General features: G+C 41.8%; 1 protein-coding gene across 1 annotated transcript; it reads left to right on the plus strand.

The window, feature by feature from the left end:
* Positions 1–4,871: 4,871 nt before the first annotated feature.
* LOC147640905 (cysteine protease XCP2-like) lies at positions 4,872–6,541 on the plus strand. The gene is made up of 3 exons (XM_086809190.1): positions 4,872–5,656; positions 5,728–5,859; positions 5,962–6,541. The coding sequence occupies exons 1-3, from the start codon at positions 4,904–4,906 to the stop codon at positions 6,220–6,222; spliced, it is 1,146 nt and encodes a 381-aa protein (XP_086665316.1). The 5' UTR covers positions 4,872–4,903; the 3' UTR covers positions 6,223–6,541.
* The last annotated feature ends 6,670 nt before the right edge of the window (positions 6,542–13,211 follow it).

The raw sequence follows: 13,211 nt of genomic DNA on the forward strand, positions 1-13,211 counted from the left end.
AGTGGGATGACAGGCTGTGTGACAACCATTCTAGAGACTGGCATAGTTATAGCGCCTGCTCATTTAGTTGGGTTCACACTATAGAGAACCCTAGTATGTATTTGGTTGACTACCTTTTCATATGTGTGTACTCTTATCTTTGTATATGGTGTGTTGAGTGTTGTGTGTACTCTTATCTTTGTATGTATTTGGTTGAGTACCTTTTCATATGTGTGTACTCTTATCTTTGTATATGGTGTGTTGAGTGTTGTGTGAAGAAGAAGATTTTCAACCTCTCACCTTGTGTGCTCTCTTTTAGGGTTTTGTGAGTGTGTGTGTGCTTGCAAGAGCTCAAGCTCTCTTCTCCCTTGCATCTTTTCATCATCAGACTACCACACCACACACATGCTTCATCTTCTCAAACTCAATGAAAATAACTCTCACCACAACAAAAACATCAAAAGTCACTATTAGATAATTTGGGAAAAATCTCACACTTCAGGCTCTATGCATGCATTCATAATGCATAGAGATCTATGCATAGATTAAGCTCTATGCATACACCTTTGTGCATGCAGTAAGCTATATGCATAGAGCTTAATCTATGCATACATGCTTAATCCATAGTGCCGGGGTACGGTTTAGTTTACGCTAGTGTGGCTTGCATAGCGCTTTATGCATAAGGCCTCATCCATAGCTTTATGCATAAGGCCTCATGCATAGCTTTATGCTTAAAGCTTTATGCATAAGGCCTTATGCATGCTTTATGCATAAGCTTTAGCATAGCTTGCATAAGGCTTGCATAGTAGTGGTATAGTTTGCATAAGGCTTGCATATAGCAGCATAGCTTGCATAAGCATTACTAATCCTTTCCTTACCCTTTTTTTGATTTTGTAGGTCCTCGTATCCTCTCTTTTAACATCACAAAAAAGAGGTAAGTGCTTTTCTATCTTTCCTCTAATATTATTGCACCCTTAGGTGCTGGGGATTTGTTTTGTAGGTTTGCGCATAAGCTTTATGCATAAGGCCTCATGCATAGCTTTATGCATAGACTTTAGGCATAAGGCCTCATGCATGCTTTATGCATAAGGCCTCATGCATAGTTTTATGCTTAAGGCCTCATGCATAGTGCTTTATACATAAGCCTTATGCATAATGCTTTATGCATAAGGCCTCATGCATAAAGCATTATGCTTAAATCTTTATTATGCATAAGGTCTCATGCATAAAACATTATGCTTAAAGCTTTATGCATAAGGCCTCATGCATGCTTTATGCATAAGCTTTAGCATAGCTTGCATAAGGCTTGCATAGCGACATAGTTTGCATAAGGCTTGTATAGCGGCATAGGTTGCATAAGCTTTAGCATAGCTTGCATAAGCTTTTGTATCTATGCATAGAGCTCTATGCATGCATTAAGCTCTATGCATAGAGTTTAATCTTTTCGATTTTGTATGTATGCATTAGGTTCTTAGGGCTTTTGTATAATCTTCTCTTTAACATCACCAAAAAGAGGTAAGTGCTTTCCTATCTTTCCTCTCTTTCCTATCTTTTTATCATCTCTTTTCTCTATTTTTATCTACTAAAAAGAGGGGTTATGTTTTGTAGGCCCTCTATGCACAGAGCTTAATCTATAAATAGAGCTCTAATCATAGAGCTTAATCTATGAATTAAGCTCTATTCATAGAGCTTAATGCATAGATTAAGCTCTATGCATGCATTCATAATGCATAGAGATATATGCATAGATTAAGCTCTATGCATAGACCTCTATGCATGCATTAAACTCTATGCATGGATAGATCTTAATCTATGCATGCATGCTTAATGCATAGTGCCAAGGTACGGTCTAGTTTAGGCTATCGTGGCTTGCATAGTGCTTTATATGCATGAGCCTCATGCATAGCTTTATGCATAATGCTTCATGCATGCTTTATACATAAGCCTTATGCATAATGTGTTATGCATAAGCCTTATGGATAATGCGTTATGCATAAGCTTCATGCATAAGGCCTCATGCATGCTTTATGCATAGCTTGCGTAAGGCTTGCATAGCAGTATAGTTTGCATAAGGCTTGCATAGCGGCATAACTTGCATAAGCTTTTGTATGTATGCATTACTAATGCTTTCCTCACCCTTTTGTTGGTTTTGTAGGTTCTCTAATCCTCTCTTTCAACATCACAAAAAAGAGGTAAGTGCTTTTCTATCTTTCCTCTCTTTCCTATATTATTATTGCACCCTTGGGTGCTGGGGATTGGTTTTGTAGGTTTGTTTTTTACCTTAAATCAGAGAGCTGCCTGTATATGTGCAGAAAATGCAGCTGTATGTGCAAAAAATGCAGCTGTATATCTGCACATGCAGCTGTCTGGATTTTTTTAAAAATTCTAGAGCGCGTCTATAGGAGCTTCAATAGGCACATCTATAGGCGAGTCTATAAGTGTGTCTATAATGATATAGATGCGCTTACAGAGGTGACTATAGACGCTTGTCTTGGTAGACTCGCTTTTAGACGCTCTTATAAACGTGCCCGTAACATTTTAAACCACGTTGTCAAAATACGTCTATAAACGCACCTACGGTCGCTTTTCCTTGTAGTGCTGCACGTGCTACACTTACATATTTTCAGGTGAAGCCCTCGAGGAGCAAGGGAGACAACATATGCAAGGAAGAAGAAAGGCTAAGGGTCCTGGCTCAAAGGTTAATTCATACCATGGTCGCTTGTAAAAGGTGAAGTCACTGGTTAAAAACGTTAGCACATAGAAAGAACAAGGAGGGCATGTATTAGTGTGAGCTCTTATTGACACATGGATGGCACAAGGGTACATGTATCTTATGGATGAGGGCTCCTTAAGAGCTATAAAATCATGTATCTTATGGATGAGGGCTTCGTAAGAGCTATGAAATCATGTAGTCCTTGGCTCATTTCAAGAGTTTGACTAATACAATCATCTTGTGATTAGTGTCATGATTATGCTTTAGTTAATCTTTTTAAAGTAGTTTACTTAGTATTTAATCATGAAGATGTTGAATTTCTAGTTATAGGAATGTAGGTCTAGTGTAGTATGTTAGGTCACATTGAGGGGGAGTGTTGGAAATCCATGTGCTAGAGGGTGCAACATTTGTATAGCATGCAGAAGCATATATCTTAGTCATCTGATATAGTTGCATTGCAAAGGTCAAAAAGACAGGCATGTAAATATAGCAAGTGGAGTAGTCAAAGCATCCAAAAATCACCAGATCTAGGCATCTACTATACAAGTTGGCAAATGGGATAAACAAAGTCTCCAATAGCATTTATGAGAGAGAGGTCAAGGCTAGATTCTGGGGATTGGATTAAGCATGATTAGAAAGATGATTATTACTAAGCTATATTTGAATCTAGCCTATAAAAAGAGGCTAGATTCTAGGGATTGGATTGAGCATAATTAGAAAGATGATTATTACTAATTAAGCACTTTGAATAGAGAGAAGCACTTTGAATATAGCCTATAAAAAGAGGCTCAATCCAATGCAAAATGTGTTTCTTAATTCATATCCTCATTGTATCATTTTGTTAATCTTTATTAATATCTAGATTATGTCAAAACCATGTTTCTTGTTGTCTTTAATACACCTTGAGCTTCCTAATTAATGAAATCTAACTCAAAGGAGGCTCAATCTAATGCAAAATGTGTGCTTTTGATTCATATCCTCATTGTATCATTTTGTTAATCTTTCACTAATGTTTATTAATATCTAGATTATGTCAAAACCATGTATCTAGTTATTTTTAATCCACCTTAAGCTTCCAAATTCATGAAATTTAACTCAAACGAGGTTCAATCTAATGCAGAATGTATGCTTTTTATATTCATACCCTCAAAGAAAAGTTATGCATGTGGACATTCCTCAAAGCACATGATAAGCCCATGGAGGGCTTAACACTCCACTCCATGTACTGTGTCTTGCCAATTACCACCAGAGAAGGGGGCGTTTGACACACCACCATCAAGAAGTGGAGATAGTGACGAACCCCACCATGCTCCAAGGCAAGCAGTCCTTTAGCGCACTCCATAGAAACGAGGTCCTATATGAAGTCCCACAAGCTTGTGTCAATATCACCATTGCCAACGCCAACGGTGATAGACACTTGGAAGAGCATCGTCTTCTTGCTAGCTGGTATCTATGTGGAACCATTGTTGTTGACGGACGACTCGGACAAAGTATCTTTTTTCTCTCCATGAACGCCTCAGACGAAGTAGCTCCCTTCTCCTCCCTGCATTGAGCCATTAAGGAAGCTAGAGAAGACCAAAGCAAGGAAAGCAAGCACTCAGAAATGAAAGTACAGAACAAGGCATGCAATAGAGAGCATCGAGCCTTCTTATAATACTCAATTAAGACATAGAATGAAAGACGTAACCTCCGCCAGAACCAATGCACAAGAGAGGGTACGTCTAATAGAGGATAAGATCATCTTATCCTGAGGAGCACAGACAGACGCAGGGTAAACGATCGAACAACACGGTACCAACCGCATGCGCAAAGAAGAAGAATTAGAAGCCCTGGTGTGCCCAACTGTATTTGTGGAAGTCGCACGCAGGAAGACGTGGAACCATGGGCAACAATGGAGCCATGGGGGCTCGCTCCACGAGCCTCGAAACCAGCTGGGGCGCCTGTAGTCTTCAACACATGATTGTTACTTTCAAATTTTTTATTCAAGCTTATAATCTAAACAACCGTTCTTGCTTGAAAGACAGATATGAGAGCTGGTAGGTGTGTGGATTAGAATTGCGAGCAAAGCTAAGGGGTCGACCCTACAACATTGCTTTGAAGTTATTACGAAACTCAAACAAGTTAGGTCAGGTTTTGATGTATACAAAAGGAACGGAAAGGCCTAGCTTGGTACAGGTTGCAATTGATTGGCTCTACCGATCCCACATCAACATGGCCTCTTCTCTTACAGCCAGCCGCATGTTTTTTGCTCTCCTGGTCGTCGCCTATTCCTGTTTCAAGGCAAACCACGGTCTCTCTCTGCAGTATTCCCAATCTCCTCCGGAAGATGACACCTTTCCACCTCCCGACGAGGTTTCTTCACTCTTCCTGTCCTGGCTCGAGAAGCACCCTCGCCCTTACAGTAACGACAGCAGTACGCGCTCCTACGAGAAACTCCGTCGCTTTGCGATCTTTGCCGACAACTTCAGGCACGTCTTCGAGCACAACAAACGGACTGGAGAGCACGGCTACTGGCTGGACATGAACAACTTCGCCGATCTCACACACGACGAATTCAAATCGGCTTACCTGTGGAGCCCAGCTTCCCGCAGTACTAGAAGAGCCTCACGCCATCGCCATGGCGGTGATCATGGCACAGATCATAGTGATGAGCCGGTACTGCCGGCGGCAGTGGACTGGCGGCAGCGTGGGGCCGTTACGCCTGTGAAGAATCAGGGGCAATGCGGCAGTTGCTGGGCCTTCTCCACGGTGGTGGCGGTGGAGGGCATCAACCAGATAGTGACGGGAAACCTCGTCTCGCTGTCGGAGCAGCAGCTCATCGATTGCGACACCGATGACAACAGTGGATGCAACGGCGGCTCCATGCCTGCCGCCTTCGACTTCCTTGTCAACAACGGCGGCCTCGACACCGAAGAGCACTACCCATACAAGGCCAGGCAGGGAGTTTGCGCCTCTTCCATTCAGGTAAATCCGACAGAACTCTACTCATCCATACTAGACACCGGCTCCTAGCTCGCTAACGGAATTCTCTGCAGCATATGGTGACCATAGACAGCTACACCGAGGTAGCGATAAACAACGAGCAAGAACTTCTGCAAGCTGTGGCGAAGCAGCCTGTGAGCGTCGGCATAGACGCAAGCCACAGGGACTTCCAATTCTACGCTGGGGTAAACTAATCCACGTATAATCCTAAATTATTTGGTATTGCTTTCGATTGGCTAGCTGGTTTATTTGCTGCGGAGTAAAAAGTAACTAGCTAATTGGTGCAGGGTGTGTACGACGGCCAGTGCGGCATCGATCTGGATCACGGCGTGGCCATTGTGGGCTACGGGACGTCCCACGCAGGCTCCGCACCTCAGGACTATTGGATCGTGAAGAACTCGTGGGGCCCGGAGTGGGGCGACGAGGGCTTCATCTTGATGAAGCGCGGGACGCTCCAGCCCGAGGGCAAATGCGGCATCAACACCATGGCCTCCTTTCCCACCAAGCTCGCTCAGGCCCATCAGCCTAACCCCATAGTTTCGTCATAACAAATATGTCGCACCGTCAGTAATAAGCAAAGCTTCTCGCACTTTAATATAATATATATGACAAAGATATAGCCATTTACTTTCATATGTCATGACAAAAATGAGTGAAGATTAAAAAGCATTAATTAGTTGGTGCGAAAACATTAGAAAGGAAAGGTATTTTAACCTTTGCCTAAATTTAGTAGCAATCAGAATCAAAATTTAACATTTATTTCTAGCGCCCGCCCTTCCTTCGTGGAGCCATCATTTGCATCTTAGGTACATTATCGTAAAGTTTATAATTCCAAATTTATCTCAGGGTACATCATAAGGTTTATAATTCCAAATTCATTACTACATTTGAATCTGAGTTACGCATCATTCGTCAAGTCATAAGATTTTCGTGCTCGTTTATGTGAGTGAAGAAAAAAAAACCATACATAAAGTATGGCGGGGAGCTGGCACAGTCCTTCTTGAAATTTTATAAACATAGGAGAACGTGCTCATTGATTGTGGATGTCAATCTAGCATTGTTTCCAAGTATGCTTTCAAATTCATGTTCATCCGAGCATTTCAAATATTCTCTACACTACACGAAGTATGCTACCCAAGCACTCACACAATACACGGTAAAAGAATAATAAAAAAACAATCTTGTTTTGCAAGCTTCAGAGCATGGAGTGCAACCTGGTTTTGATAATTATGATGATGATTATGTGTGTGTGTGTGTGTGTGTGAGAGAGAGAGAGAGAGAGAGAAAGAGAGAGTATCATCTTGCGTGTATGCCTGAAGACATCTTGTGCATGAGGTAGTTGGGGATTCTCAAGCATATACAAGCTTGCAAAATGTACTCGGTGGATACGACACAGTGCACCTAGCCACATGCCCCACTACAAGGAGGGGGAAACCACCAAGCCCTTGCATCTTGGAGGGGCTTAGCCGAAGTGGGTAAGGTCAAGTTTTGGCACTGCCCTTCCAAATACCTCCGAAGACATTTTAGGAAGCACATAAATAACATAATTTCAATAGATTAAAAAAAAGCATAGGCAAGACAAATTGAGGTTTCTGAAATGCAGTGAAGGTATGCCCAAAAAAACAGAAAAAAACATTGAGAAATCAGGGTTTTGGGGGCCAAGGGAAACCTCATGACATTGGTGGAGAGAGAGAGAGAGAGAGAGAGAGAGGTGATGCACGTGTAGTTGCGAGCGTGTGTTTGTTTTTTCGAAGGGGGAAACGACTAACCTGGGATGTTAAGAGAGTTGACAGACGCTAGAGCCTGTAGAACATTCCACCAAATGTTAGAGAGACCAACATGAGAGAGTTGAGTAGGACAGCCATGGCCGCCCGTGTCGTGCCTCCCCTCATGAGGACCAGCTCAAAAAAGGCATGAAGGCTCGTTGATTTGTCCCTACCCGAAGGTGTGCGGAATGCTAAAGTTGTTTGCCTGCCATTTGCCTCACCCATCAAATATACAAAAGGCCGTTATCCACCCGCTCAGATAGCTGGCCCTGATCCTCCCGACGTGTAATGGAACTTTTCACTAGCATGTCAAGTGTGCAAATAGAGGAAGAGGCTCTAGCTAATGTTGTTTGGTGGCACATCGTGGTGGCAGGCAAGTGGAGTGCAAGAAGAGGAGCGTCGCTCTGGTCTATGAAGAAAAAGTGGGTTTTAGGTAGATTTCGGGGTGCCTCAATACGTGGCACCCCATTTGACCGAGCCCACAGCTAGTAGCCAGCCCCCGCCCCGCAGGTGTAGGCGCCTATGTGTAGACACCGGGCTATATACATGTGCAAACATGAGTTGATCACGGTTGTGTCGAGGTACTGGGTTCGGATCCCACCTCCCACATGTCTATACACGCGACGTCTAGACTTGTGTACGTACATATGTTCATAACATTTTGCATGGACCAATGTTTGGACATGGCACTTGGACTTAGAAAAATTTCTAAGTCCCAAAGCCGGATGACCGGCTACCGGGGTCAACGGGGTGCCACGTATTGAGGCACCCCGAAATCTACCTAGAGCCAAAAAAGTGTATGGTCACCTATAGTGGAGAGCGTGACATGGCAGCATCATGCTTGGAAGCATGGAAGAGTAAGGGACTATGAAGGAGGTCATCCAAACTACAAGAAATGATGCGCAAATATTTACAACATGCTGGATGATGGCCGCCAATAGACATCACCCGCAACACGCCTGACATGGTTGTTGTCTCTTAAGCCATCCACTTTATATGCAGAAGCACTGGAGCGACCTTTTCCTACGACATCCACACCGGCTAGTGATGTCATCACGGACACGCCTGCAAGGTGTGCAGTTGCAAAGCTCCTTGCGAGGCGTCGACCACATCAGCCAGGCTTGTGTGGATGGTCTCCAGCTTCGTCAATCCCCCATGCCATCCAAGTTAACTCCGCCTTTGCTCACGCGCCATTTGCCGCCATCACCTTCGCCGACGTCCTTGCACCGGAACACCACATGATACATCAATGCTCCCGCCATCCACATCTCCCCATGCGCCACGTGCCTCTGCCGACTTGGGGCTCTTCTACCGTAGCCATCCAAGGAAGTAAGCATATTAAGATGGGGCTCTTCTACCATTGCACAACACTCTCCACAAGGGTGGCGATAGCGACTGACGGAATGGTGATGCACCCCTGCTCGCTGGCTTGTAGACAACTGCCGATTCTGTCCGGTTCTACTTCAGCAAACGGCTCGATCTGGCTCACTCCAGACTCGGGGTCCACAACACTCTCCACCGTAGCACAACACTCTCCACAAGGTGGCGGTAGAGACTGACAGAATGGCTGCTTGTTGGCTTGTAGGCAATTGTCGATTCAGGCCCGCGAAGCCCTTCTACAACCGCAACGATTAAATCTACTTCTCCCTTGATGCCTAGCTAATCTTAGGAAAAATTCTCCTATTCCTCGCATCCGTACTTGAGCGAGACGGCTCGATCTATCTCACTCCAGACCCAAACGTCACGCTGGAACGGCACCTCCGCAACACGATGAAACAAAGTAAAGAAGTTTGTATATGTAAAAGAGGAAGTCAAGTTTGGTTACCTCGTGTTGTATTCGTTCCTCGGCCTGCCTGCAGCGTCTTCGTGTTGGTTTTATACTGGTTGCAGCGTGGTTGTGCAGCTTTTTACCTTGTGTTTTATCGTTTTGGCGTAGCGTTTTATCATTTTTTTTACAATGTACGTTTATAGTACTTTTTAGAGTTTCCGTTTTTATGAGAGCCACATGGCCTCCGTCCCAGTGCACCACGCGGCTTAACACCATTGCCGCTTAACACCATTGCTTGTTTTTGTGCAAGGGTGTAAGGCTATCCAAGGTAATCAAAAACAAAATTTAACCTAACCTTTGCTTCTAGTGCCTGCGCTTCCTTCTTGGAGCCATCATTTTTTTTTTGCATCTCTTGTGCAAACCTCTTTGTCCCCCCCTAGATGTGGCAAGAGGTCTTGCATGGTAGTAAACGAAAGCATGAGGAACTCAATGCCAGAGATGATAAACAAGTCAACATCGATTTTATATTGTGCACCTGATTACAAAAGTGTCCGTGCGCATATTTCGTTCTCTCCTCCAAGCGTCCCCGAATTATAAATCTAAGAGGGTATAATAATATTTTTAAGAGAGCTTAAAATACATTCTATAACATTCCCTTTTGCTTGAGTTTGCAATTGACCTCAATTGTGGGTTTGTTAAAAAGAATGGAGGATCTCACTGAAGGTAAGAAAATATTTCTCAGGCACCCGTCTTCCATCTTCACGAGGATGGTTTTGAAAAGTCACCAAGTATTTAATATATTAGTTTCCAGTATGAGACGATGTGATCTATTGGTCATGATAGCATCTTGAATCAAAACTTCTTCCTTACCCTTAATAAGAGCTGGATCCTCATACACAAGATGAGTGGGAAGTGATCCCTTGAAAGGTTTTAAAAAACTCTCATGAAATGAATTATGAATTTGCAAATGAGAAGGTACTGCGAGTCTATAAGCAATATTATTAATTTTGTGAACCACCTTAAAAGATCCATAAAATATTGGGTCAAGCTTAACAACTAGGAAATTTTCAACACTCGTAAGTCTGCATTTCTCAATTCTCAAAAGTTCATAATCTCCAATTTCAAAAGAGATAGTTTTACGTTTGCATTTTTCTTTCTTAACATATTTCTCTTGAGCATGTGTAATAGAATGTCTTACATCATTTAAAATGCTACTAAAATCGATAGTGAATTGATCAACAGCTTCAATTTTGTGGGAAAGTCTAGTAACTAGAAAAGGCAAAGATTTTCCATACACAATTTTGAAAGGTGCTCGACTAGTAGTTGAATGAGGAGTATTATTACATGAAAACTGTAAAACAGATGAATGTACTTATCCAATGAACTAGGTTGTTAGGTAACATAGGTTGTGAGTAGACCCAAGATAATGCTATTAATAACCTCAGTTTGTCCATATGTTTCCGGATGGAAACCTGTGGAGAAATCTATCTTAGTGCCTAAGTTGGAGAAAAGAGTGATCCAAAAATTACTGCAAAATCTACAGCCTCTGTCTCACAGAGACAATGACTTTTGGAAATTCGTGATACACAAAGATTTGTTTGATAAATATAGTCATGGGTTGATGAGAAGTCAATGTTTTCTTACAAGGTAAGAAATAAGCTTTCTTACTTAAACAGTCCACTATAGTCCAAACCTCTAATGAAGTCCATTGATATCTACTCCCAAGAATCATTAGGGATTGGGTCCTACCATTGTAGCTTTTAATTTTCTGACAAATAGAATATTAAGCCACAAATTTTGCTATATCTTGTTTAATGAAGGCCAAAAGAATTCTCTAGAGACTAATTGTAAAGTAGCTAAAACACCTCGATGACCCATGTATGGCGGTTGAAGCATTTCCCGCTGCAATATAAAATGTCTGAAAGGTTGTGTAGTACACAATCTCTTCTGGAAGAAAAGGTGTCCATCATGGCATGGTCACCAATGGGGTTCCAATTATTGTCTCTGAGCTTAATCCACACCTTAGATAAATTTCGGTCATTATCATAAAACTCTCTCATAGGATGTTGTGGACACTAGGACATTTACTTCTACCACAATGTTTTCTTTCCCTGATTGATTTTTGATATTGGATCACGGGTTGGAAACCCTGGATAAATGAATGAATCCCATTTGATATGTCGGTTAGAAATCAAGGGTTAGGTTAATAAATTACGAATACTTTATCGGTCTCTTTTGATTAAAAATTGACATCCCATTATTGTGAGAAGATTCACATTAGTGAGAGCATGCTCAAGGAGGTCGAGTGAAGAAGAAAGAGATAAGGTGGTCAAAAACTCACCCACACAATCATCATATGAGGGAGATTCACGTATAAAATAAGGGTCTTGCTTATTAGTTGCTCACACTTATAACTATGCTCATCTCTTATAATGAAAATGAAACACACTATGCCTTTATGTAGGCATGGTCACACTTATAACTATAAAATAAGGGTCTTGCTTATTAGTTGCTCACACTTATAACTATGCTCATCTCTTATAATGCAAATGATGTGAGAGTAGATAGAGATGACAAGGTGTAGAAGTTGGCAGTAGGAAACAAGTATCAGTAAAGCAGGTATGTAGGCATGGTCACCTAGGGTTAGGGTTTGCATCCTTAGGGTGACTTCACACACTCTCTACCAACACCTTTCCCCTCAATGCTCATGGCATAGACTTGGTGCAATTGTCTTACATGGCAAGATCCCCCCCCCTTAATCTATGAGTGGAATGCCTTCATAATATAGGCTTACAAGGATGTTTTTGGTGATATATGTTTAGAAGAGGCTCCCAGATGAAGGCTCTGCGAAATAATTGGCCTCTTGGACCATAAAAGAAGAGGGTTTCGCTCGTTATAGGAGTTAACCAAAAACGTTGCATGAAATGAATTATGAATCTACAAATAAGAAGGTAATTCGATTCTATAAGTAACATTATTAATTTTGTGAACCACCTTCTTAAAAGATCCATAAAATCTTGGGGTAAACTTAAAAGTTGGGAAATTTTCAACACTCATAAGTCTGTATTTCTCAATTCTCAAAAGTACATAATCTCTGATTTCAAAAGAGATAGCTTTACATTTGCATTTTTCTTTCTTAACATATTGCTCTTATTCATGTGCAATAGAATGTCTTACATCATTTAAAATACTACTAAAATTGATAGTGAATTGATCAGTAGCTTCAATTTTTTGGGAAAGTTAGTGACTGGAATAGGCAATGGATTTCCATACACATTTTTGAAACGTGCTCGACTAGTAGCCAAATGAGGAGTATTATCATAAGAAAAATGTAGTAGATGAATGTACTTATCCAATGAATTAGGTTGTTGGGAAAAATAGGCTCTGAGTAGATCCAAGATAGTGCTATTAGTAACCTCAGTTTATCCATTCGTTTTCGAATGGAAACCTATGGAGAAATCTATCTTAAGTAGCGCCTAAGTTGGATAAAAGAGTGATCCAAACATTTTGCAAAATCTAGAGTCTCTGTCACACAGACAATGACTTTTGGAAATCTGAGTCGAATCTCCCGCTCCAGGGATTATTTCAAGACGTTCCGTGGAGCTAGACATTGGTGATCAACCATCATCAATCATATATACGATGATTGATTGCTTCGCGCTTGAAGCAATAGCATTTAGTAGCTGTTGCCATAAAAAGCCTTTGACCCAATCGATTACTTTTCAAATACGTAAATCAAAATTTTTCCAGCATAGGTGTGAATTAGGACCATTTCCCTTGCATCCAATACTTTTATCTGCACGCTCTCCTCTGGAGACTCCTCATAGCCGAGCTTCCAGGCCGCCCCAATGTGTTGAAGCTGGTGCCTCGTAACGAAAATAGAATCATTCGATGGTATAATTAAAAATGGGAGGATACGGGTTGATCTGAATAAATTTGGAGTTATTGACGTTCCACTCCAAGGGAACAAAGAAACTGGCTGCACACGGAACTATGTTTATGG

The sequence above is a fragment of the Cibotium barometz genome, chromosome 2 (genome assembly GCF_041138505.1).
Source record: "Cibotium barometz isolate CiBa-2024 chromosome 2, ASM4113850v1, whole genome shotgun sequence".
In the NCBI taxonomy this organism is placed as follows: domain Eukaryota; kingdom Viridiplantae; phylum Streptophyta; class Polypodiopsida; order Cyatheales; family Cibotiaceae; genus Cibotium; species Cibotium barometz.